Here is a 27,088-nt window from a genome sequence, read left to right on the forward strand (position 1 = left end):
TTGCAGGCTCAGGCAAAACTCCACTGGTTGAATATCTACAGTAATAATAAAGCAGAGCTTCAAAGGTTGAACATCTTGATCTCAGTGTTACAAAGTGACTTTGTGTCTACCCATTCAATTTACCTAGAATAAAAGCCTTGATATTGTTCTCTTCAAGTTTCACAACACATTCTCTCTACTCCATCATATTAAATATTTCCCAGTTTAACTAACTCGGTCTCCTTGGTTACCACTTAGACATTTATTCATTGGCATACATCCCCACATTACACAGCATCTGCTCTAAATTGCAAAACATAACCAAATCATATACAATATTTCTGAAATCCAGATTTGGGGCACCTCCCTAATAATTACCTAACAACAGTAAATACTTCAACAGAGATTCTATGTATAATCTCTTGTATGATTAGATTGCATGTATCTCTTCAGTTTCTACTTCTACATGCAAAGGTTTTCTAATGCATATTTTCAGTGATGGGTACGTGTTTGCAGCAATCACCTACATTTAAACTAGAAAGTGACAGTTATTCTTTAAAGAAACCCTGCAGTTCTTTGTAAAAGTATTACGACCCTGCAAATGGTGTCCCATGTTGTGAAATTACAAAATGATGCATAAGCATTTTTAAACATGATATTTTACTCAAAACCTGAAGACTTGCCTCAGATGTACAGTATCTTGTGGCCCGTTGGTGATTTGAGTTCTTGGTTCACTATCAAACTAAACATAATATTTGGGAATTTAATTAATATGAATCACTTCACAGGATTTAAAGTAGAGCAGTTTTAACATTTTGCGAACGTGTTTTCAATGTCCGTGTGCAGTGGATGTGTTGATAGTGATTTTGGACTGGTATTAAGAGTTTCCCCTGCCAGTGTTAAAAGAGGTTTCCATCTTCAAAGTCGAAGGTATTAGGTTTTTTTAGTTGGGTATAACTGGATTTGTGCAGCTACAGCATGCTCTGAATATGGGTTTTAAGTTTGAATTGATGGATCCATGTCTTGCCATCGGTAATTACCACAATATCACTTTGGGAAATTATTATCCTCCAAGACGTGAGATGCCAGTTTCACGTGTTTTTAAGGTTGACAGGCAACTCGGTACACACAATTGCATATTTACTGTACATTTAAGTGGGTAGTTAAAATCGCTGCCGCGCAGCTCTTGACTCATGAGTCCATTTCTGGTTTGGAACTTCTGTATAGTATTTTCATGTAATTTCGAAAGGGTTTCACTATTTGATCGTGTTTCCTCCCAATTCCCAAAGATACGCTGCTTGGTTATATTGGGCAAGGACAGGGACGAGTAAGTTAAATTATCACATACACACACTAAGGATAGTAAAGCAACATCTGCACATTTCTATCGTAATTGTTCGGCTTTTATCGTATTTTTATTGCTGTTCATGGGTTCCAGTTATGTTTCTTCTTTTCTGTTTAGTAGAATTAATGTGTATAGTCAGAAAGTCTGTTAAAAAAACTGTTTTTTAGAATCATCTCTGAATGTTAAAATTCGCATGTCAATTAACGTTCTTTTAAGTAAAACTCAAAAAGGACTACGAGACCCATAGTGCATTGTGAATTTAAAACTAAGAAGAATCTCACGCATGCCCAATAATTAAGTCCTCGGTATTCCCAGAGAATGCATGAATGTTAATTGATGACTGTGCTAGAGTTCATTGAATATTTAGAGTTGGTGCTAAAAGAGATAAGAACATCTCGAACTTCCAAATGTACTCATAAATGGGAGGATGCTGGTTTGAAAATCTCGCGATATCATAATTGAACATTTGATGACGAAAAGACATGGCGAAACTGCAAGAGAGGTCTGGGGATATCCGTGCAGTACAGTAAGTTGAATAATCACGGGACTGCATACGATGATACCTGAAGGAGGAAAAAAACTTATTATAGGAAGATGGCTAGATTTGTATTCAATAAAAATTGAATTACCCCGTAATACTGTCATTTAGTCTTTCCGTACAACTGCTCTTGAAGAGGATAGGAAGAGTTAAATGTATCTACTCTGCGAGTGTTACACAGTAACTCTGGTCTAACTGGCAGACTGGTTGTTTCCGACTGTGACTAGGTCACGAGCGTAAACATGCACAGAACTGAAACTGGACTGGAACCATAACACAGTTTACAAGAAAACAGACGCACTGTGGACAATCGTTTTGTTTTCTGTAACGTAAGTTATTTTCCAAGACCAGTTTTGCCCAGCTTCTTTGATCCTGAGTCATGCATGGATGGGTTGGATTACCTGTGTATTGCACCTGTGTAAGTAAGCCTCCATGTGGACCTAATTGTGTGGAAAACAAGTATTTTCTAAGATTAGCTGAAAGCAAGTAAGGATATACATACTTCAGCCAGAAAACAAACAGTTAGCTACTTGGGTATCATCTACGTATAACTAGAACAGCAGGCTTGGTTTCGAATACATACTGCAGTACTTGGAAATCCGTGTTTTCAGCTCTAACATCTTGATTTTGAAGATTCTTAAAGATTTCACTGCACAAGCAAACACAGACTTAAGCGCACGTAAGCAGGATACACTGTTTTAATTGCTCGTTGTTGTTGTTGTTGTTTTTATTTAGTGGGTGAATTGAGCCAAAGAACAATCCTTCCCTGATGCCGCTGCTCTGTGCGAAGATCCAGAATGATACATTTCAGCGCGGTGTCAGACTTCTGAGCTTCTGAGTTTATTTAAAGACCGTCTTCAGAAAAGAAAACCATAAAGGCACATATTCAGTATCATGAATCTGCATCAGGTGCTCACAGGAGCTGTCAATCCGGGAGATAATTGTTTCGCTCTAGGAAACATCAATGACGAGCCTTTTACGGTAAGTCCTTTCATTTTCTTTATTCAATAAGCGGAAATATTTAACATTACAGCAGTATTAATAACTGAGGAGAACATAACTCAAAACTGCCGTTTTATCTCTAACTGTAGATATACTGTACCTATCTCTGTATGTGTTTTCCCTTGCATTTTACTACAGGTGTGACTTGATCGTTATTTTACCGAATTTAGATTATACAGATATGCAAATCATCATGTATAAATTAACCTAATAAAACTGAAAGATCGCAATATAACAAATACAACTGCAACACAATTTTATGCATGGTTAGAAAAAGCACCAAATCCAGCAAAATGAAGGAATTATATCCTGAAAGATAGATCCTGCTTCTAAAAATAGAATGAATACAATTTCTGAGGAGTAGGACTTTACAAAGTGAATTTTTAATGCATAAGTAAATGAATGTTCAGTCTCAGCTTCTACAGTACACTGCAGAATTATATATAAATGTAGACTTTAATATTTAGTAGAAGATGGAAGTATATCTTCTGTAAGTCATATCCTACAGAGGAAATGCAGAAATTAGAATACACCAATAAAAGGGGAACTCTGATATGTCTTGAACTTTGGAAGTCCTACAAAGAGAAACATATAACCAAGGGACTAATTTTATTTAGAATTCCTGTGTTAAAGAGATTGGAACATTGTTTACAGAATTACAGAACTTTTTTGCTCAAGTAATTTGTTATAGCCATCTAGAAGTGTTTAAATTGTGAGTACTGCATTTTAAATATCATGGCTAAAAAAGCATTAAGCCTATTGTTTCATACGTGAAATCTAAATCTAAGTCATGCACCCATATCTTAGGTACTTCACATCTGTCTGTCTGATTACCTACTCATCCATTTATAGAAATCTATCAAACTATCCAAATTCACAAAAATCAGCTGTGGTTTTTAGGTGGGTTTTACATTTAAGATTTAGAACTCTGTAAAATAAAACGTTTCAGCAGGGTATTACTCGTTTTGTACCTGGCAGTGTCAGACATGGAGCAGATAGTAGATTAACTTCTAATGCTATGGTTTTGGTGTAGAACTTTCAGAAGACAGATGCATGATATTTAAGATGTGGCCTTCGGTTTTTCAAGATGTGTTGCCTCTGTATTGTGATAAACCTTTGCTTTATGAGTTAGAAATGGAAGCATTAAAGATTTCTGCTTATTTTGTTTTACCGCTTGTTTTCTGTTGCTGGTAGATTCAGTTAGTTCAATTTTGTCTTTCGTGTTCTGCTTAGGTATTTTAAAAACCTTAAAAAATAATAAATCTTGTACAAGTTTATTTTTATAGAACTGCTGCTTAAAACATTTATAATGTTCTATGACTAATGTACAAATAGAATTCATTTGTTGGAAAGTTTAAGTTAAATTTCAGCCTTCACCTTTGGATTTTGTGACTTTCTCTTCAGCGGTAATATGAGTAACATGCACATACTGTAGGTCTAGTTACTAATAAATGTGAAATCACTTTGTGACGTTGAATAACAAGTACACTTTATGTGCAGAGTGATGTTCATCTTGTATAAACTGTATTTGTCCTAGTAAAGTCTTTTGTTAACTGCATTTATGAAGTTACAGTCTGATAAACAGAACATGTTAATGTAAACACTGTTTGAGTATTGCTATGACAGAAACTCTTGATATTTCTTGGTACATATTTATGCATGTGTGATGCTTGTATAAAACAGATACCACCAATCAGATATCACTTTTGTAGGACCTTGGCTTATTCTTCGATGTCCTGATTTTGGTTGGTGTGGTGGAAGTGAAACAAACTCGTCCCTCCTTTTAAAATTCCCAGTATTCACATGATTCATACTAGTGATCTTTCACAACTGTTTTCCAGTTAAGAAGTGCATCAGGCATTACAGTTTCTTAATTTAGGCCATATTGAAATCCAGATAAGGTGCATTTATTTACATGTGGTATTCCAACACATCTTGTAGTGTCTGAGATAGGCCAGCTGTCACTTGATAGTGGCAGAACATTAATGATGTTCACTGGGAAATGCTCATCAGACCATTCTTGTTTGCATAGAGATAGTCATGTAGAATGTTCTTGCTGTGTCATGTTGTAGAATTCAGTAGTGCTCAGGAAGATCTGTTATGCAGCGTTTGAAAACTGCATACATAGAGCTGCATACCTCCATGTCATGCAGCACATAGGCGCTTACTTCTGTTCAATACTGAAACAAGACCGTTCACTTCTGCTGTTAGCTGAAATTTAATTTGCCTTAACATATGCAAGGATAACCACTGTGGGTCTCAAACCCGAAGTAAGCGAAAGGGTAGATTATTCTTCGTGGGTTTCTGACCTGGGTATTGACCAGGCTTGGAACTCTTGCAAGAGCCAGCTTCCACAGAGCGACCAAGGATGCATAATCATTCATTTCAGGTTGTTCTAATTTTAGAATGGGCTCAGCTCCCACTTAGACCTTAATACATCTGATGAATGAGAAATAAAGGTGTCCTTGTGGCAGATGACATGGTAGAGATTGTCTGCAAGTACAGGATCTGCCTTCTTTTAGAAACCAATTAATGGCTTTTTCAACTGTGTTTTAGAAAGAAAATCTTTTGGCATTAGAGGGATATATACATCTCAGGATAAGTAAGCTCTTTATTGAGAGTTTACTGAACATTCTCTTTGTTCTGCTTTTGCTTTTACAGATTAACCTGTTTAACACAATGATCTATTCAGTCAGTGCCACCATCTGAATTGCCTTTTGCCAAAAATTGTAATCTAAATCTAAATAACTTAAAAAAAACTGCAACTCATTTTAGGTTCCGTGTCCATGTTTCCCTGCTTTCGTGTCTGTGTTCTAATCTGTATTATGATTGACATCTTTTGAGATCCATTTTCGTAGTGCCTACTCCCCCACAGAGGAGAGGGTAAACAGCACCTTCATGATCAGAGTATTGAAAGCAGGCTTTGGGATATAAATTCCCAAAAACATTTGTGAAATTGGAGCATTTCAGACAACGCTTTGATTACGATTATGGAATTTAGTTCCGATTTTTAACTGTCGCTTAAGATCATCATGTGTAATTTCTTAACAATTTTCAGAAAACAGTCTCTCTCCAAGCAATTGATATGATGATCGTTTGATACTTGGCTTTCAAAGAAGCTTCTTATTATCAAGAAGATTAATGCCTTTGATTTTAATTTGATGAAAGTGCCAACGAGTCCAGTGTGGCAAACAGCAGTATGCTGTAAAAGTATGATGTATCCTGTAGCTGAAGAACCACACAATATGTTTAACCTCCAGCATTTACTTCTGTCAGTCCTATCTAACCCTTTAATTCACACATGCTCTCAAAATCTCACAGGCCATGGTAAATGTTTTTTTTAACAAAATAAGAATTGGCGTTCATTAAAGTATGTAACAGAAATGCCTCATTATCTTAAAACAATGAACATCTGTACGACAGTTAAACTGACCTCAGCATAACAGATCAACATAAGCTCATAGACGAGGGAATTCATGGGAGCTGCCCCCCTTTTTATATTGTCTAGTTGTTCTCTGTAATAGCACTGAATTCATGCAGTGTGCTACAAGGCACTCATCAGCTGCTGCATGACTTCAAAGCCATTGAAAGGGTTTACTCTGATTCACAGTGAACATTGCAAGCAAGCTGCGGCATAGAAATATATATTTTTTTATTTTCTTCTTTGACTTTTCTGCAGATATGATTAATCATTCCCATAGCTACAGATCAAAGCAGATCCTGCTTATTCCTGACTTAGAGAAAAGCTGTTTTTTGTACAGGGAGTTCAAATTCATTAATTAAATGGGCAATTTAAAGCAGTCTTTTATTTAAGCTGTGAGCTTTTGTTTGTTGTGATGTAAAGAAATGTGTAGTTTTAAAATGATATTTGAATACTGTATCAGGTTAATTGATTTTTAGAGTATGAACATCCCAGTAAAAGTTCACTTAATTCTGACAAAAAGTCGGGTTTTAATAGATTACCTCATTTAGATGCACAATTCTCTCATCAAATATTTCTTTGACCATATCTGTAGAATAAGAAACTAACCACTAAATTTGTTCGCTAGACTAACCCAGTGCCTTACCAAAGCTGATTACTCTAGCATTGTTTTTTTAAAATGTGGTTTCACTGTACTGAAGTATACAGTGGAACTTTAAATGGGAATTTGAACATTAAATGAATTTGCTTTGTCATAGTTCATATTCTATCTATTATGTAGACCAGTCTTAGGCTCATATTTTTGCAGGATTCTGAAGTTTGCCTATAGTGCCTATTGTTCATGTGCACTTCTAATGTGCGCTGACATTTCAAAAGAAAATTTACAGAATATTAAGTGTCAGTCCTTCCTGAAATGTCTGCCTTGCAAACACAAAGGCTCCTGGCTTTCCCATACTGTATGTTTTATTTTTGTATCACATTAACATTTATTGCAGCCAACTGGTGAAACATTTTTTTAAAGTTAAGAGATCTTTGATCCTATACCAGTGTATAGACATTATTCCTGAAATATAAAGAATATAATAAAAGAGAAAACCTCTGAGAGTTTTCTACATTTGTACTACAATTTACTACAATTGTGCTTTTCACTCATTTCCACCTCAGCTTCACCTGCAGGCATATTCAATTTTCAGTTTCAATAAGTAGGCTTAACACTACATTTTGTTGATTGCATTTAGCATTGATTACCCATGTTTGCAGCTAAAGCAAATATTGCACTGTACTTCATTCTGTTATTCACAATGGTGAATGTAGAACAGTACAAAGATTTGCCATTCAATTCTGTCTGCACAATAAATATGTTGGAACCTTAATGATTGAACAATATGGAATAAAAAATGTAATACAATGGGTAATAAGGAACAACTGAATTTTCTGATAATACAATGCATATTGTTAGTATGTTTAATCTTCTATACGTTTAACACATGCATCTTTAACATTGGGGGAAAAATAGCATTTTTAATCATAGTTGTTGTACTCAGTTTATTATTTTTCCATTTGAAAATATTGACATATTTATTTGAAGTTTCCAAAACTACTGATGCTTAATACACAGTCTATTTAATTAACTGACTGTGCTAAGTACTGTGTTTTTTGTATAAATACTCTGTTCATGTACTGCATATGTAGTGTACATTCATACACAGTATATGCTAGACATCACATTGAAAGAAATGGTATGAATTGATATATTCTTGCTGGCCTTTAGAAACTGCCCTTTTAAAAATTGCTGTAGTACTGCTGAACCAAAACGTGCTTTTTATTAAAAGCTTAAACACAATTGGGTAGGGAAGGTTAGTTTGTTGGAATGGTATAAGCGTGCTTCCAATTTGAAAAGGAACAATGCTGGTCATCACGTGTTAAATCTCACAAGAAACCTGAAAGGTTAGAAAAGAAATACAGAGAGCAAACAGAAGACAATTAAAAAATTCAACATACAGTCTACAATTAGATGTTTATAAATCTGTGTGCAGCATAATTGTGTGTTACTGTCTGCTTCAAATTTTGTTTGAAGTTACAATGGACCTTCTTTGTGTGATACTAGATTTTGCATTTTATTGCGTTATACCAAGTAGCTTTGGATTTAAGAAATGGCAAATCCAGGAAGCAGTTAGTTTCTGCATTTGCAGTGCTTTTGTAATGTGTTTGTGTCTCTGAGGAGTTTGATTACTTTGGTTATGAACCCAGATTACCTCAAAGTAGTTGTATTAAAACTATGTAAACTTTAAAGAGTAGGAGTCAAGGAGAATGGTGAAGTAGTCTACTTTGTTTTTCTTTGATTGTTCCTATAAGAAAAATAACATTGATTCTGTATATGTGATATTTGATGAATATTTTTATATTTTATATTTTTTACCATAAAAATAACTTTAAATAGTAAAATAACCAGTAACTATGATTGCCTAAAGGAAGTGTAATTCTTAAATGACTGCATGTTCAGTCCTTATACTCATTTATAAGATCACTTTATTAGCCATATACAATTTCTTGCATTAGGAAGTTGTCATTTGGTTGTTCATTTACAAATCTGGACACCTACAGTGGGCTCACACCAACATTTTGGATTTTTTATATGTACTGTATGTGGCTTTATGTGGGAGAAAATCAATTTCTATGTGGCAAACATCACAGTTTTAGGCACAAATGAATAAACCTACTGGTGTTTAAAATAATATATCTGTTCTTTCAGAGTTGGAGACAATGTTTTTGGTAATTGGTTGTTCAGTAGGTTAACAGTCCATTTTTAATGATAACATCTTCAACTTTTGACCCTAACAATCTTAAAACTGCCTCCTTCTAAAAAAGTCTGAAATATTCAGCATGCTTAGTTCTTTGACTAGAGATATCGATGTGAGCAACAAATTGAGTGGAATGGTAGCACAGTGGTTAGCATTGCTGTCTTGCACTGCAGGTCTGGGTTCCAGACCTGTGTGCTATCTAAATGGAGTTTGTATGTTCTTCCCTTGTTTGGATGGGTTTCCTCTGGATTCTCTGGTTTCCTTCTACAGTCTTAAAACATGCTGTCCTGTTAATTGGCTGTAGTGTGAGAGCGTGTGCCCTGTGATGACCCGGTGATGGACTGGTGCCCTGCTTTGTTCCCGTTACTTGCCAGAATAGAATCTGGATAGTGTCTTCCCCACAATCCTCTATTGGATAAAGTGGGTAGAAAATGGATGGATCAGCAAAGTTTTCTTTGTCTTGCGTCTCTTAAACCAGGAGGAATGAGACATAACTATGTTATACCATATACAGGTTGCTGCTTTCAATGTCACCCCTTCTTCCCTTCTTTGTTTGAGTGCTTGTATAGAAAACAACATATAACTAATTTAAATCTAAGACTACATCGTGTTCACTGGTTTTTCACTGAATTGCCCAAGTAGTTAAATTTGTACTCATTCTGGGGGGTTGGCCCAAAGTAAGGCAGTTGCAGCTTCTATTTTATCAAGCTCTGCAACTGGTGTTTTTGTGCCCTGGTACTTGATATTTGCAGATTTTGTTGTATAATCATTTTAGTAATAGTGTATTTCCTTATGTTTTGTAATATCCCATGATGTAAGAGCAGTTATCACACCTCTGTTATTTTCCTATATTTAAATTTGACATGACTGTCAAGAATGGAACATATTTCAGCAATTGCCAGTCTCATTATTTTGGTATTGAACTAATTACATCTCTCTACTCCTTCAATCTGTAAATTTCAGTTATAGTGCTCATACATTTTATGTGCATACAAGCCTACACTCTTTCTGTACCTCCATAGACTACAGAAGTCTTATGAATTGAAAGAAAAGAATCTTCTTATAGAACTAAAGCAAATCTCCTTATAGGACTAAAGTGAAATTGCAAGATAAATATCTGAGTTGAGCAATATCAATTCACCACTCTTTCTAAGCTGTGAGTTACTGTGCAGCAATACATATCAGCAACAAAAAAGGATTTGTGCATCTCATTTCAGTTGAGTCCAAAATAATTTCAAATGTGCTGATTGACAACTAAAATACAAAGAGACTACCCTATAACGATAGTTATATGAAGACAAATATTACAATTTTTGCTTGGCTCTTTTGCACAGAATTGTTTTGGAAGGAATTTGGATCAGTTTCCAGAGAATGAAAGAAATCTAAGCCAAGCTGGCACATACTGGGCAGTAGGTAAATGAAGCATTGTGACAGATCCCCAGGATCTTTTATTTTAGTCCAATCCAGTTCACAAACTTCATTGAATTAATACATACACAGATGAATGACAGTATTTGTGGAGTATGTTTTCAATGCACTATAGAGCTAGAATTGCATGTTTTATGCTAGTACAAGTGGTTTCTATTACAGTTTTCCTCCTATCATTACAGATGTTTTAAAACTAAGCAACCTGGTATTGTTTTCAGGATTTTCTGTGTGTTTTCTAAGCTGGGTTTCAGAATGACTATACTCATTGATAGTGCATTCAAAGGTAATGACACTGCAGTCATTGCCAAGGGTACATGCTCAAATGCCATCATGGACATCAAAATGCATATCTAAGTATGGCAATTTCAGGCATGGTTCTCTATTTTTTTTTCTCTAGATAGAAGCCAGTACATTCTAAATACTGTCTTATCACATATTGTGCTGTAAACAAAGTTAGAAAGGGCATGCCAATTTTGCCGATAATTTGATGTGAGTGTGGTAATGTTGAGTGATATGGCATGTGTTTCAGAAACAAATATGTGAAGATCCCACCATCCTGGGGATGTGTAAGCTTATAGAATGTTAGAAAAAAGAAATATTTAGATACCAGTATCCCTAGGTATTGTAGCAGTGCCAATAAGGAAGCTCTAACAATAATAAAGAGAAGAGCTTTGCAAATTTGTTCAGGAAATCTATAGCTTTTTTTTAGCAATACTGTGTACTTATTTGTACTGTCTTCACATTGTCATAATGCACCAGTTATTGTTTGCTGAAAAATCATTCACTGATTGTACTGTACACAGTTATGCAAAAGATGTGTCCATACCAAATATTCCTGTTTGTTTAATCAGGTTGTTAAAAACACCATTCTTAAGTTAAACTTAATTTGAACTTATTAAGAGCTTTGTAAGTTCCTATTTAAATCTAGCACATTTTATCAAAATACACTGTACTGCATTGCTGCTTTTAGGGATCCATTTAGTGAAAAACTATGGAGAATGTTTTTTTTGGCGGGTGTTATTTTTCCTTTGAAACTGATTTTGTTCAAAGACCAAGCGATCTCACAGTTTTGTACTGGAAAGGTGTATGGGGACAAATAAGCCATATATACTGTGACAAAAAATCATGTCCTGTGTAGGTGAAAGGAGTGACCTGACCATCCTTTTTAAAACATCTTTAAATTCACTTTCTAATTAACCACTGCACCCTTCCACAGTGGGTCATAAACCATTTTAAGAAACGTAGCCCATTGTGCAAACAGCTCCTACTAAAAACCTATTTGACTCATTAACTACAACGACAGAACTTTATAGGTATATAATTCTATTATCAACAGAATTCATATAAATTTGAAAAGGCAGTTTTTGTTTAAAACCAAGATGGCATCCCATTACACTAACTCTAGCTGTTTAAAAAATATTTAGAACTTTAAAAAATGTTAAGCATCATACTGCAGGGTTTGCCATTATACCAAGGTGGCCACACAACTGCCGTTTTGTTCTCACACCTCAAACCTCAAACTCAACCCTGGGAAGCCATACACCAGTTGAATCAACATTTTTCAGATTTTTGAACAAATACAGCTGCTTCTGTTTTTCACTTCACAGTTTGTTCTAATAATCACCCCCATGCACTCTCAGATGGTCAGAATCTACTTGGTGTAATTCAAATTTTTACCAACTGCTCCTTTTCAAGCACTAGGTACTGTATCAGATTTCATAGGTGTCACTCCAGTGGAATTGTAATTGCACTATGGTAAAACAAAGTTCCTGTTTAAAATAAAATGGAACACTAGACCACCATTTTGTTCTCAGATGGCACTGCTAGACTTTAACTTTGGCAGATTTAATCAGATTAAAACTTGCTTCACACTTTTTGCAGCAACATTTTTACACCCATACCAGATCATCACCTGCTTGATACAATACCCTATAATACTAACTGCCCTCTAGTTAATTATCATTCTAGTTTTTACTTGGTTTACTTCCATTTTACTTATTCCGTTAGTGTGTGTAAAGCCTTCAATACTGCTTGTAGTTTTCTAGTTCCAGTTTAACATTTTCACTACTGTTGTCCATTTGTTTTAATTAGGTATAATCTAATTAGGCAATTTAATCCTGCTAACTGGTAGGTTCAAATAATTGATTTTTCACCTTTGTTCTGTAAAGCTGTAGTTTGTACCTCACATTCTGCAGCAGCCACAGAAATTCCAGCGACCACAGAATACAATTCTTTCACTCAGCCACTTTAGAAGGTCAGATAATGTATTTGTTTATTGTTTCTTCTGTAAATAGCCTTATGATATGAGTAGAAAAGTCTTCATTTTAGCCTTAAAATTTCTGTGACTGTGGTACCTGTAAAAAGTTCAAGCTGAAGACCTTTGTGGTTTTGCTACTTCATTCACTTTTCTAGAACCTTGTTATTAAAAGTAACTGTGTGTGACTGTAAAACTACTTTTTATTTTTTTTAAGGGGCCATGGATCTTAATCTTTCATTGATGTGGCCTCAACTCCTCTGTATCCCTTGAGAACATTGTGATTCAAGATTGTATTGGAAATTGCTAAACATACTGTAGTTGCACACAATTCAAAAACATAAAACCTTACATTTAAGGCAATAATGGATCTATATAGTCAGATCAAGAGTAGTCTTTTTCATCTCTTAATTTACCGTTCGTTGTTGCTAATATCATCAATTCTGTTTGTATGTTATATATCAGTGTGCAATGTCTGTCCTTCTGCCAATGGGAAATTTGGCAAAGATGCTGGGATAACAGTCCTGATCTTTTCAAGAAATGCCCTGGATCATTTTTTTTTTACTGAACACAGTGAATCAGAACCTTGGATACAAATCTTATCTGAAGGACGGTGCCTTTTTTAGCGTCCCAACACTATACTGGGGCATTAGGACTCACACAGACACCTCTTCCAGCAGCAACCTTAGCTTTCCCAGGAGGTCTCCCTGCAGGTTGATATAGCTGCTATAGATTTAGAAGCCATGCTAATAAGCCAATCAAATGGATGTTATTGCTGCTACATAAAATGCAGAGCACAGAGTTAAACTGTGCATAGATTTACAGATTTCAAGAATTTTGTTTGTTTAAACAGAGCCCAATGCATTATTTTGTTTGATAAAATTCACATTAATTCACATTAAGCAGATGCTTCTGCTGCTTTTGCATAGGGAATACTGTATATATTGTTTCTACTATTAAGTAAAGTGTGTGGCAGGGAAACACTGATATCAGACTGTTTACATGTAGCCGTTTGTAAATATGACAGAAGTATGGCCCATCTGTACCTGGGGTCTCCTGGGGGTCTCTTGGGGAGAGATGTGCCAAAGTGTTAGAAGTCAGGAGGACCTTAACCACCAGCAAACACTGCATCTGTTTGGGTTGGTATAGTTTTGGAGAATCATCTGTAAGGTCCTAATGTGTCATAAACCTTCATGAGAGCCTTGCTCTGTGAATTCCTGGCTTGTACAGTGAAAACCTTTTGTTGGTTAGACAAACATTTTGAAGGACACCTAAATGGTTGCCTTCATCTTTCTCAAGGTGTTCACAATCAGTAATTCAGGCTGAATAATAAATTCAAAATGGTGAATGTAAAATCTGCAAAAAATACCTCAGAATTTTAAGTACCACAAAAAGAAATGCATTTGAAAATCTTACAATAATTAGATTAATTGGAACAATAAAATTATTGCTGACCTAGAATTACTATATACCCAAGTAATCTGATGTACTGTATGGAGAGACCAATTACCCAATTAAATAGCTTGACTTAAAGTTGTTACACTGTAGCATTTCATTTGTGTTGTTACATTCCACAGATGGTGTGATATTGTGGGTGCTTAAGTAGTGTAATAACGTTTTTCCTCACCCTCTAACTGTTAGATACTTGTACCTTAGCCATGTTTTCATTGTACTATATATGCAGATTCTTTGCTGAGTAGGTTAAACAAATAACAGAATATTTTGCAAAGTAGTGCATTTTCTTTTTAATGCAAGCAAATTTACTACACATTTGCAATTCAAAATAATGAAAATAACAATAATGCAATTGTGATATCTGGCTTGACTTTTAAGATGTGCCCTCTTAGAAAAGGATTTTTAGGTGTTTTTCTACATCTTGTAAAATTAAGAAAGAACAGCAACAAAGGGGCTCATACACAGTCATTCATTATCTGAAACAGCTGTTACAGACCGTAGACACCCTTACGTGGTCAGTATTGATAACAGGGTGTGTTCACGTGATTTGAAAACTGAAAGAAATGTGTATTAACTTCAAGACTCCATAATTATCCTAGTTTAATGTTGCACATTGAAATGTAGGCATCTTCACATTTTATTTATTAGTTACCTAAGTAAAAATAAAAAAAAATCTCATTTTACTCTACTCTGTTGTACTCTGCAGTATATTACAGTAATGCAGTGCTTCACCTTGATTAGCTCATGGTATAGGAGAAGTGCTTTCCAGGCACACTATTGTTGTCTTATAAATTGAATCTGTAAAATTGATCAGATTTGTCTGTTTTTTAATTATTGACATGCATCTCTATTGCTTTTGTGGGAAAAATGGAAATTTCTTTCAGATGTTCAATATTTTAATTTTACAGTAATAGAAATAAGAAAAAAAGAATATGCACAAATAGTTCATTCAACGCATCTAGCTCATTTTGTAGGAACTACCTAATTAATGTGAGGATCTCACACTCCCAAAACTCTTTATGTAACATGGCAGCAAATGGACTGAAATTTAAATATGCCATATGTTTTTTAAATTCCTGACACATTAGAAATATATGGGGAATTTCTTTCAAGTGCATAAAGACACATCTGGAGGTGAAAAAAGGGACTAAATAGATTTTGTCCATACTGTACATCTCAGAGCCTACATCTGCAACTAAACTGGTATCCAATTATAAACAGCAAACAAAACAGATGAAAATAAGCAATGTGCTGTTCAAAAATAAAACACTTGAGACTCGCTACAAAAAGTAAACAAAAGCAGTATTCTCAATATACTAATACATGCAATATTCTGAAACTGATAAATATGGAAAAGGGACAATTGTAATAACTTGATGTATACTGATACTTTACTATAGCAAATGTTGCCATTAATGGAGAAATAATGTTGCAATGGAGAAATATAATCTTATGTAAGTACTAACAACAGACTTATCCCAGAATCTAATCCCTCGGATTTCTAAAATGATTTGTAGGAAGGAAGTATAAGGCAATATTGCAAGCCAAGTAACTAATTCTGCAAGGCTTACTTATTGTTTCTCCTAGTTCCTGATAAAAATTCAGGTTTTTGAGCTGGAGCCATTTTCTTAGGTCATGATCTGAAATGGGAAAAAATGTAGTTTAAAGTTACTGGCTAACAAAATCAATTCCATTAGCACTAATTGTGACCAAATAATTAAATTAAATTTGTACCTGCAATATTGTCAGCAATGAAAACTCTAGATTTCATCACAATGCTTGGAAAAATAAAACAAATATACAGTACATGTATAAATTAAAATGATTAAGTTACCGACACATCTGACACATCAATCACAACAATAGAGCAAAACAACATTAAGTATTGAAAACATAGATATTTACCATTCATGTTTTCCCCCGAATAACATTTGGTGCATGCAAATGAGGGGAAAATGCACATTTTGTTGGTACAGTACTGCTTTTTGTCATGGTAATACAGTTTACCAAGATACTAAATCTGATTCATGAACTGAAACAAAAAGCAAGACTCTCCAGTATGGTAAAGGAAGTAGGCTTTACAAAAATAATTTATATGTATGAATGAAGTGTGTTTCTGCTGTGTACTGTACATGGGCTACACTACTTTTTTACATAATGACAAATGTTCTCTGTGACAGATATGTGGTACAGTACTTCTCTGTGACAGTTATGTGGTAAGGTACATCTCTGTAAATCCCACAGAAACACTTGAAACAAGCCACAAGCTTAAATTCTTCTTATTTTTTCGCACAAATTACAGTCAGGTAGAACAAGCTTTGGGTGGTAACCAAATTGTACTCTGAAAGTCCAAATCTTTTTTGTTTTGATAAGAAACAAACAGAAACTGGTTGTGTTGCAGGCTTTCTTTTGCCTGCAGTAAGATGCGTGGTTTCAGTTTTTCTGGTTAGTTTTAGTTTTTTCCTGGTAAACCTGTTTCTTTGTTTTCTTCATCCAAATGCATTTGCTTACAAAAAAACCTTGTTTTTGCTCTGTTATTTACTGCTGTAGTTGTCTTACCTTTTATCTCTAACATTGTCATCTTCTATGGATATGCAACTTCTTAAGAAAAGAAAAATGTCCCAAGTTGCACTGTTGCACTGAACGGCTTTCTTTAGATTGAGTGGATTTTATAATTGTTGTGGATGGGAATTTTAAGTCTTTTTCTGAAAAAAAGTTAGTGATAATCACTGCCTTAAAGGCTGTATTTCGAGCTTCTGTTATGAGTAACACTAGTTTTTGATGCTGCTTCAAAATTATTTGCTTAAAAGAAATTATTGTCACTTAAAGAAAAGAAGGATAAAAATAATAATATGTATATTAATTTGTTTATATACAATTCTTAAAAATATAAATTCTACCCAGTGTCCTAAAGTACACTCTTGACCTTCAATTTTATAAATAATATTGTTTAATGTTGTTTTTATTATTATTAATGATTCATCAATGTCTACTGTTTAAATTCTGTGAATCCTTAACTGTGTTAATGACTAGTAGTTTGGCATGGCATTTAGCTCATCTGTCATCAACTCTGGGTTTCAAGGTTTTATTATGGGCTGGGGGACCTTTTTCTGTGTAGTTTGTATGTGGTTGTTCCTTCTTATAATTTTAAGATAAATGTTACAAAATACAGACAGCAGCCATTCAACCAACTTGCCAGTTGTGACATTGAGTAATAGATGCTATCCAACTTTATCTTGAAAGGCCCTTATTAGGACAACACTGCATACCTCTTACTCCACTACGTACCTCTGCCATCCTGGCAATGCCAGCATGCTGCCTAACCTTAATCTTTTGTCTTGTCGCGTGGTTTATTGAAAAAAAAATAATTGTGTACTATATACATATGCATGTTTATATGTATAGAAAGTCCTATAATTTGCAAAAGAACAGTTGAAGTGAAGTCAGACCCCTAAAGACCTCTGAAATTCCTCCTCTGTGCCAGTGTCAACATCAGAAAACCTGGTTGCACCAGTATACTTCTTGCTGTTTTTCAATTCCTTTTAATGGAGATAATTATTAATTCACTATTGTGATTTTAGTAATTGTTACCCTAAACGCACTAATGGATGTGGAAGGATTGGTTCATTGTTTTAGCTGACATGTGGTAATGTGGTAGATATCTTGCAATATGCTATGATCAGATTGTTAGAAAGACCTTTGAATTCAACATTTTACACGGAATTCTCTCAGTATTTTCCGCAGCAAGTCTGTTGTGATATTTTGCCTCCATTTTGTTCTATGTGCAGATATGCTGATTTTAAAATACTGCCATAAAACATTTGCAGGCAGGTAAATACTATAGAATGGCACAACGTTCCATTTTGGTAATTAATATACAACTGAAGTACAGGGTGACAGTACTCTTTATTACCTTAGTGTTCTAAAATATAGTGCTGACAGGGCTATTGTTATACAACCTTTGCTGCATAACAATGCAGCCTGGTGTTTTTAGCAATCATAACGTAAGATATAAAACATCAATGGATATTTGTTCAAGGAAATACATGTCAGAAGATGTATATGTTGTATATTTTTCTGAATACTGGGATATTACCTTGAATTTATACTTGCATTTAATAGCACTGCAGTTTTGAAAGTTTCATAAATCCTTTGGAATATTGCCTTGAGATGTAATGGCTTAGTGTAACCTTAAAAAAGACAGTAAAATGCTCTTTAGCTTGCAAGGTGAAACTAAAAAAAAAAGATCATGATACTCTTCAAAAACCTATGCAAGCAAAGATCACTAACTCATACCTTTTATAGGTTGTGCATTGGCGTTATATAGCACAAAGTTTTTTTTCTGTAGAATTGGATTTTTACCACAATAACATTAATCAAACATAATTTTGTTGATTTGACATTTAGTTAAATGATTTCTATTTATCCCAAGCAACTTAGAGTTACTCCCACTTATAAAACTGTATTTTACTGAATTAATTTGAGCAATTTACCTTGCTGAAAGATACGTCTGTGTTCAGCCACTGTGGAACTGAGCCCACGGCCTTCGAGTTGTACTGTAGGTACAGCCATTATGTCATACTGTACTACAGTACATTCAAACATTTTCATCCATAATAATTAACGTTTAGTATTGTAGGTTTCATTTTTTTAGGTCCTCCATGTTCTCCATTGAATTTTTCAGTTGTCCTTTATGTGTTCTGGCCTGTCAGAATTAATGTCAAAGCAGATGATTGTTACAGAGCAAATTTATTATATCTTCAGTGTTTGTCCATTTAATTATTTAACACAATTCATTCATTTCTTTTGATTTCAAACTGACAGCAAGCCATCTTGTGTTCTGCTCAACAGGCAGCCTTTCTCGTTTATTATAATAGTTTTACATTTTCATATGAACAAATCTTTCTTTTGTATATTTTGATTATAGTGTATGGAATGTTGCTGGAAGGGTGTTCCTTGGTGCTTTTAGTCACAGTGAATATGGTTGTGCCCAATGTAACATACTGCACTAGAAGACAATGTTCTTCTATGAGATATAATGGAGCATACCTGAGATAAGCAGACAACTATTCTTTCTCTCCTTTCACTGTAGTGTGCATCCTCTTGCATTGCAAATGCATTTTTTTGTGAAATATAACACGATTCAAGAGATAAGAATCACTGGGTCCTAGGTTGTAAAACATGTGATAAATGTACATGACTTGAATTTCTTATGTGGGTGCAGAAGCTTTTAAGCAAGAGAATGTTTCTTTCTACTGTGTGGAATATTCCAAAAGTATGTAATCTTAAATCTATGCTTGAACACAACTTACTTTGTCAGTCTTTGTAATTTGTTACAGTATGTTTTGTGTAACTTAGCCAGTATTGCTTTTTAACAAATTGCAAACAGGAATCGCATAAAAAACTATGCTAGCACACGTCATAGAATGAAAGGATCTACAATTGTGATCTTTTGTAACGGTGATTAAATGGTCAGGTTTCTTATTACACTTTCTATGATTTTGTTTTTATTAACATTTGCAAAAACTCATTTCATTGTGTTTTGGAGCAGTAACAGAATATAATTTGGATAAGTTGCGGAGACATAGAAAGAAATGAAATAACGGTTAGTTATTTTCTAACACATGCTGTGTTAATCCTCCTACAACACAGAGTCCCAGCTGTGATAATGTGAACCCACCACCCTCGTGTTCAGGAAGAGTTGCAACTCCCACCTGGAATACCAGCTAATGACAACTAAGCCTACTGTTTACATCTGATTTGGCACTCTTTTAAAAAAATAAATGTAGTAGTCTTTGTAACTGTTTTTCCTAATGATGTACACACTGCACACATTTACACACTGATATGTGAATGATGAGCACCTTGGGTCCTAAAGAAGTTTAAACAGCAGGGTTTCTGTATGGCTCAAGAGTTAGTCTCTTCCCTGATCTTTCCCTTTATTTAACCCAGATTTAAGAGCAGGAGTACATGGGATACAGTAATATTCATTCTTGTTTTTTTTTAATGTAACATTTCATCAGCTTTGTAATTGTTTCTGATCTGACCATTCTCAGCACAGTAATATGCTGTATGGGTTACATGACATGTTTAGTTAGGTATCCCTATATAAGCATGCAAACTATAATGCAAAATACAAAGACACAGACTTGCTTTGGCTACCGGTTTTTCCTGTAATCAGTGTTTAAAGCACCTGCCACAACAGCAGCACTATCTGGTGGAAGCTGGTTTGACATACACATGTACCCAGTTTGTTCCACTGATGATTGATTAGGTAAAGATCCTGTAATTCTGTGGCCAGTGCATGTTGTTGATCCCAGATTAACGCAGAACCCTGTGGATGAAGCCTGCTGTGAGATAACAGTATTATATACAGCAGTTTAAAGATTCTAGGATTAATTTTGATATAGCTGTAATAAAAGGTGTAGCTCAGGTCCCAAATCTTATCAGCAATGTACAAAGCAGTGAGATTAAATTCCCATAATAATCTTCTGCTCCATTACGCACTGAAATAGTGTGTAATTCCTTTACCGTAGGTAAATAAGATCAAGAAACAGTGTACACCATCACTTAGAAATATGCATAAGGTTGACATTCAGTATAATATTCAAACTGTTCGTTATCCAGTGATGTTTACCAGTGAGATTTCCATTCTAGTAATACCTGTATTGGACACTGGCAGTTCTGAGTACTGATGACTTTAACTTAGGTTTTTGGGTCTTCCATTATATCATTTTATGTTGTTCCTCCTGATTTTTACACACTGCATTGCAACATCTGTGTAAATGTCATGATTTCTGATATTTGAGTAGGTAACAGTTCTGGAGTCAGTGCTTTTCCCAGAATATGCTGCCTGTGCCTTTCCCTTGACCATGATATTATTACAACATGAGTGAACGTGAATAAACAGGTGTGCCTTTTCTCGGCATGTATCACAGTAACATTGCTTAGCAGGCATTTGTTTCCTCAGTTTTTGTCTTTTCCCACTCAGGAGATAAGGATCAGAAGGAAAAGTGGAGGGGGACAGTAACATTTTCAGAGGCATATCACAACCTCTGATTATAGGCGGCATAATTTATAATTGTGAAGTTAAGATGTGTTATGCCTGAAATAATTGTTTCCATTAGAATCCATTAGAAAGGTATCAAGCCATACATTTATACATTTTGTTTAAAGAATGGATATTTTTATCTTTAGTTCTTTTCAGTTGCATAACCTAGAACCCAAAATGAATTTCCAGACATCCTAATTATATGCATTTTTTTGCAAAATTGTATTTGTAGCACTCTGAAAACAAGGAGTGTTTGTTTTTAAGATTGCCAATTGTATATATTCTGGTACTAGGATTACATTTTACTCTCTTTGTAAACATATTGCCACATATTTGTTGCCATTGAACAGTTACCCTTTTGAAATATTGTAATATTAAATCAATTTTAAATATATATAGATGATACCTTGATAATGAGGCAAAATATTTTATTTTATCATATTGTTTTATGTTGGGCACTCTGCAGTATTTGTTGGTTCTATATGTCATAGAGGCTGTAATTTAGCTTCATTTGCAGTCTGCACAGGACTCAAAAGCATTGTTACTGTAGTTAGGTGAGTCATCATCCCTAGGCTACAGAAGCCACAGGTTTTTATCATAACAACCTTTGCATTTTCAGTCACATTGTGGGCTAAATATTTAGTGTAGCTAAAAGCTCCTTGCTGTTTTATTTTGGAATAAAATAACAAACATGAAAATAAATATGTTTTCAAGTTTTTATTATTTGTATTAAGAATTGATTTACATCATAAGCCCATGATTTGAGTGGACAGAACACAAATTATTTTTAACCAAAAAGAAACTCTGACAAAGTATGCCTTTTAAATTATTTTGAACAACAAGTTTACCTCACTGGGGATACATTTCATTCTAAACATCTTAGGAAGCAATTTTTTTTGGCACATTCCTGAAATAAATGTATTTTCTTAATCATTAAGGCAACGTTTTAGAACCAACTAACCTTTTTTTATTTTTCATTCATTTTAGTTGTACATTGCATTTCAGCCTATACCTCTAAAAGCATTTTAAATATATACATACACATAGGAGTGTATGTTTTACGATCATTGCTAGCTGTGAACATTTTTGCTTGTTTTCTTGTTCTTTTATTTGATCTTTTTCCGTAGAAGATAAAAGCTGTCTTTTCAACTACTTGGGAAATGCCTGTGATCTCAAGTACTTTACGTAATTATTTTACAGTATGTTCTAAATTCCCTGCACATACAGTGGTGTGAAAAAGTGTTTGCCCCCTTCCTGATTTCTTATTTTTTTGCATGTTTGTCACACTGAAATGTTTCAGATCATCATACAAATTGAAATATTAGACAAAGATAACACAAGTAAACACAAAATGCAGTTTTTAAATGAAGGTTTTTATTATTAAGGGAAAAAAAAAATCCAAACCTACATGGCCCTGTGTGAAAAAGTGATTGCCCCCTAAACCTAATAACTGGTTGGGCCACCCTTAGCAGCAACAACTGCAATCAAGCGTTTGCAATAACTGGCAATGAGTCTTTTACAGCGCTGTGGAGGAATTTTGGCCCACTCATCTTTGCAGAATTGTTGTAATTCAGCCACATTGGAGGGTTTTCGAGCCTTAACCGCTTTTTTAAGGTCATGCCACAACATCTCAATCGGATTCAGGTCAGGACTTTGACTAGGCCACTCCAAAGTCTTCATTTTGTTTTTCTTAAGCCATTCAGAGGTGGACTTGCTGGTGTGTTTTGGATCATTGTCCTGCTGCAGAACCCAAATGCGCTTCAGCTTGAGGTCATGAACAGATGGCCGGACATTCTCCTTCAGGATTTTTTGGTAGACAGCAGAATTCATGGTTCCATTTACCACAGCAGGTCTTCCAGGTCCTGAAGCAGCAAAACAGCCCCAGACCATCACACTACCACCACCATATTTTACTGTTGGTATGATGTTCCTTTTCTGAAATGCTGTGTTACTTTTACGCCAGATGTAATGGGACACACCTTCCAAAAAGTTCAACTTTTGTCTCGTCAGTCCACAGAGTATTTTCCCAAAAGTCTTGGGGATCATCAAGATGTTTTCTGGCAAAAGACGAGCCTTTGTTCCTTTTGCTCAGCAGTGGTTTTCGTCTTGGAACTCTGCCATGCAGGCCATTTTTGCCCAGTCTCTTTCTTATGGTGGAGTCATGAACACTGACCTTAACTGAGGCAAGTGAAGCCTGCAGTTCTTTGGATGTTGTTGTGGGGTTTTTTGTGACCTCTTGGATGAGTCGTTGCTGCGCTCTTGGGGTAATTTTGGTCGGCCGGCCACTCCTGGGAAGGTTCACCACTGTTCCATGTTTTCGCCATTTGTGGATAATGGCTCTCACTGTGGTTCGCTGGAGTCCCAAAGCTTTAGAAATGGCTTTATAACCTTTTCCAGACTGATAAATCTCAATGACTCTGTTTCTCATTTGTTCCTGAATTTCTTTGGATCGCAGCATGATGTCTAGTTTTATGAGGATCTTTTGGTCTACTTCACTTTGTCAGGCTGGTCCTATTTAAGTGATTTCTTGATTGAGAACAGGTGTGGCAGTAATCAGGCCTGGGTGTGGCTAGAGAAATTGAACTCAGCTTTCCAAAGATGTGATAAACCACAGTTGATTTATGTTTTAACAGGGGGGGCAATCACTTTTTCACACAGGGCCATGTAGGTTTGGATTTTTTTTCCCCTTAATAATAAAAACCTTCATTTAAAAACTGCATTTTGTGTTTACTTGTGTTATCTTTGTCTAATATTTCAATTTGTTTGATGATCTGAAACATTTCAGTGTGACAAACATGCAAAAAAATAAGAAATCAGGAAGGGTGCAAACACTTTTTCACACCACTGTATGCTATGGTGTATAAAACTGTAACTTTGTAATCAAATACAAGTACTGCTATTATTGTGTTATGTTACATTTAGTGTTGTATAATGTTATCTATTTCAAATATGTAGAAAACTATTCCTGTATCATATAACATATTTGATAACTCCAGATCAGATAGTTCAAGATCTACCCCAAGGGAAGGTTACAGAGAGTTAAAAAGTAACATGGTATGAGTAAGAATACATTACAAAAGATAGAGGCTATTTTTGCCATTTTGCTTGTATGTTCCTTATGATACATTATCACATGCTCCAATGTTGTAGAGATTCATGAGGATAGCCATTTGCTGTTTCAGATGATTTCTCAACTTTCATTTGACTGGACATTACCTCAAATATTCTTGTCAGATATGCAACTTTTCTTGGAAGTCTACGTTTAGAATTATAGAGGGCTATTTATTTTTGAACCCCTATATAAAATTAAAATTTATTATGCTCTTTCATCAAATGGGTATCAAGGTGCTGTAATGTTAGATTTTAGGTGTCACTATTCAAGTCCTTGAGGACCACAATCCAGAAAGGTTTCTAGGTCTTTCTAAATCCTCCCCAGCTTAAAATCCTGACTCTTGAAGATGAGTGCTAAACTCATCCCTTTGAGATAATTTAGATCACTTAATTTGTGATGGCAGAGATGGAATGAAAATATTTATGTTTTGGGGACATTGTGACCTTCTGTGCACCACTGACCTAGATTATTTTAAAGTTCTGTGGTTCACTATTAATTCTTCAAACTGGATGACAGTATTTTCATTTTAGTAGCCAAATTGAATTGATCTATAGCAGTTAATCATTTTCCCTTAAAAATAGAACCTTTTGCCATTTTGTGCATGACTGATCACTTGTCATTATCAGCTGATTTTCAGCAGTCTTTGATAAAGTTATTTTGGAATGTGCATAACCAAGTTATACCAAATATACTTATATAAGCAATACTACTATACTTATACAATATATTTATTAATATATTTATTTAACAGTTATATTGAAATTTTGTCTTCAGATTAAAATTGTCAGCAAAGGACTCCTGTTTTCTGTTTCTTAAAAAGGAGCAGGCTTTTCTGTGCATAAAAGTATGATTATCATGCTTTGAAATTTGAATTTTTCATACCTCAAAACTGCTAATGTTGATCCAGCATTAATTGATTTATATTGATCAGCTAGCCCTGTGATAAGATTTCATTATGAAAAACTGGATAATTATGAAGTTGGGAGCTAGAGTCAGAATCTCTTTGTCTCACTGGGTAGCCCTTCAGCTTGGCCAGTTCAGTTCCTCTTTCTCACAGTTTGCTTGAGCTCTGAATGGAAAATCTTATGAATCTGTAATGACACATTCATGATTGAAGGGAAGAGTCAATTTTTAGATAGTTTTGAATGCATATGTTCCTTGACTACATACTTTATTGCACTAAACAAAAGCAGGAAGTTTTGGTTAAAGACAGAGACAAAACTATTTACAGCTTGTACTGTACGTATGTGCAATAAAGATATTCAGTTTTTTACTTGAATAAATGTTAAAACAATATTAGATATAGCTTTTATAATTTTGTTATAAGTCATTCACAAACAGCAGATAACTCAATTTTAAAGTAAACTAAAGTCATGTTTTATATTGATTGTTCTTGAAAAGTAAGCAATTTAACTGTGGTAAATGTAACTCTTTTGATCTGTTCAATTTGATTGCAACAAAATGAAAAATTGATTCACCTGTACTAAAACTATTTCATTTGTGTGTTTTGACTTCTAAACTACTGTATTTTCTTATAGTAATGTACTTTTAGTACAGTAGGTTTAGATCAATATCCCTTATAGACAAGCTAAATTGACAGAACTCTGGGGTGTGAGTATATTGCCATATAGAACAAGAAGGGTGAGTTTTGTTCTTAATTTGCTTTTAATATGAACCTTTTAATGGCATATATCTCGCATATTCCCCTATCATGTGATGTGCAAAACTCAAATAAGAATAAAACTAAATCTTGACATAGAGTATTGGGGGATTTATTTGTTTTAGTTACACTTTGTGTGAGCCACCAAATATGCTTGATCAGAAAGGATTGATTATTTTGCATACATAGACCCCACGAGTAACATAGATTTTACATTGTGTGAGTTTTGATTGCCATGAAAATAAAGACGGTGTGTGAAAGTCCATCACAGGGCAGACACACACACTCGCACCAGGGCCAGTTTTCCCAGAAGCCAGTTAACCTACCAGTATTTTTTTGGCCTGTGGTAGGAAACTCGAATACCAAGAAGAACCCCATACAAACACGAGAACATGCAAATAGCACTCCATGTCTGGAATTGAACCCTGGGCCCCAGCTCTGTGAGGCTGCAATGCCAGCCACTGCGCCAATGTAATACCATCTCAGAATCCATTGAAATCAGAAATGGACAACAAACAAGTAACATGAAAAAGCACCATGAAATGTCACTACTGCTCTTCACTGCAGAAAAGGTTTAGAGCCTGATACTGAGATATTAATGAATCATGTTCAGTCTTTTGTTACTCCTCTGAAACACAATTGAGTGTAATGTGTGTTGCTCTTTGTTCCTTAAAGATAATTCAGTAGGCGATGAGTAGGATGTAGAATAATGAGACGTACAAATTCTTTCTTTTGACTGGAGATGCAGAAATGTGAACAGCATGTAATGCTAATATTGTTTATATGTGGTGGGTGTTGCATAATAATTGTATAAAGTTTTTAAAGTAATAGCAACATTCATGTGAATCACTGCATATGTTCCCAAATATAAGTGCATATCCTCAAAATAAAAATATTGCTACTACCGTTATTCTCCAAAAATATTTTATTCATGTTTGTTTTCTTCTCCTGTACTGTTATCTTTTTTTTTAGACCAGAGCTCAATATCTAATGATACCACAATATGAACTCATTAAATGTTGGTCTGTAGACCCATTGTTAC

At 34.8% G+C, this 27,088-nt stretch overlaps 1 protein-coding gene across 7 annotated transcripts in view; it reads left to right on the forward strand.

Annotated features, from left to right (window-relative positions):
• Positions 1–1,774: 1,774 nt before the first annotated feature.
• Positions 1,775–27,088, forward strand: part of dmxl1 (Dmx like 1) — a 94,813-nt gene continuing 69,499 nt past the window's right edge. For 4 of the 7 annotated variants that reach the window (XM_088910530.1, XM_088910526.1, XM_088910527.1 and 1 more), the window contains exon 1: positions 1,805–2,843. In XM_088910530.1, the coding sequence (XP_088766656.1) occupies positions 2,757–2,843 (87 nt within the window). In that variant the 5' untranslated portion in view covers positions 1,805–2,756. Of the gene's footprint in view, positions 2,844–27,088 lie in introns of all 7 variants that reach the window. The other 3 variants (XM_088910523.1, XM_088910525.1, XM_088910524.1) reach the window with 3 other exon arrangements.

This window comes from Atractosteus spatula, chromosome 3 (genome assembly GCF_055471065.1).
Source record: "Atractosteus spatula isolate fAtrSpa1 chromosome 3, fAtrSpa1.hap1, whole genome shotgun sequence".
NCBI classification, from domain to species: Eukaryota; Metazoa; Chordata; class Actinopteri; order Semionotiformes; family Lepisosteidae; genus Atractosteus; species Atractosteus spatula.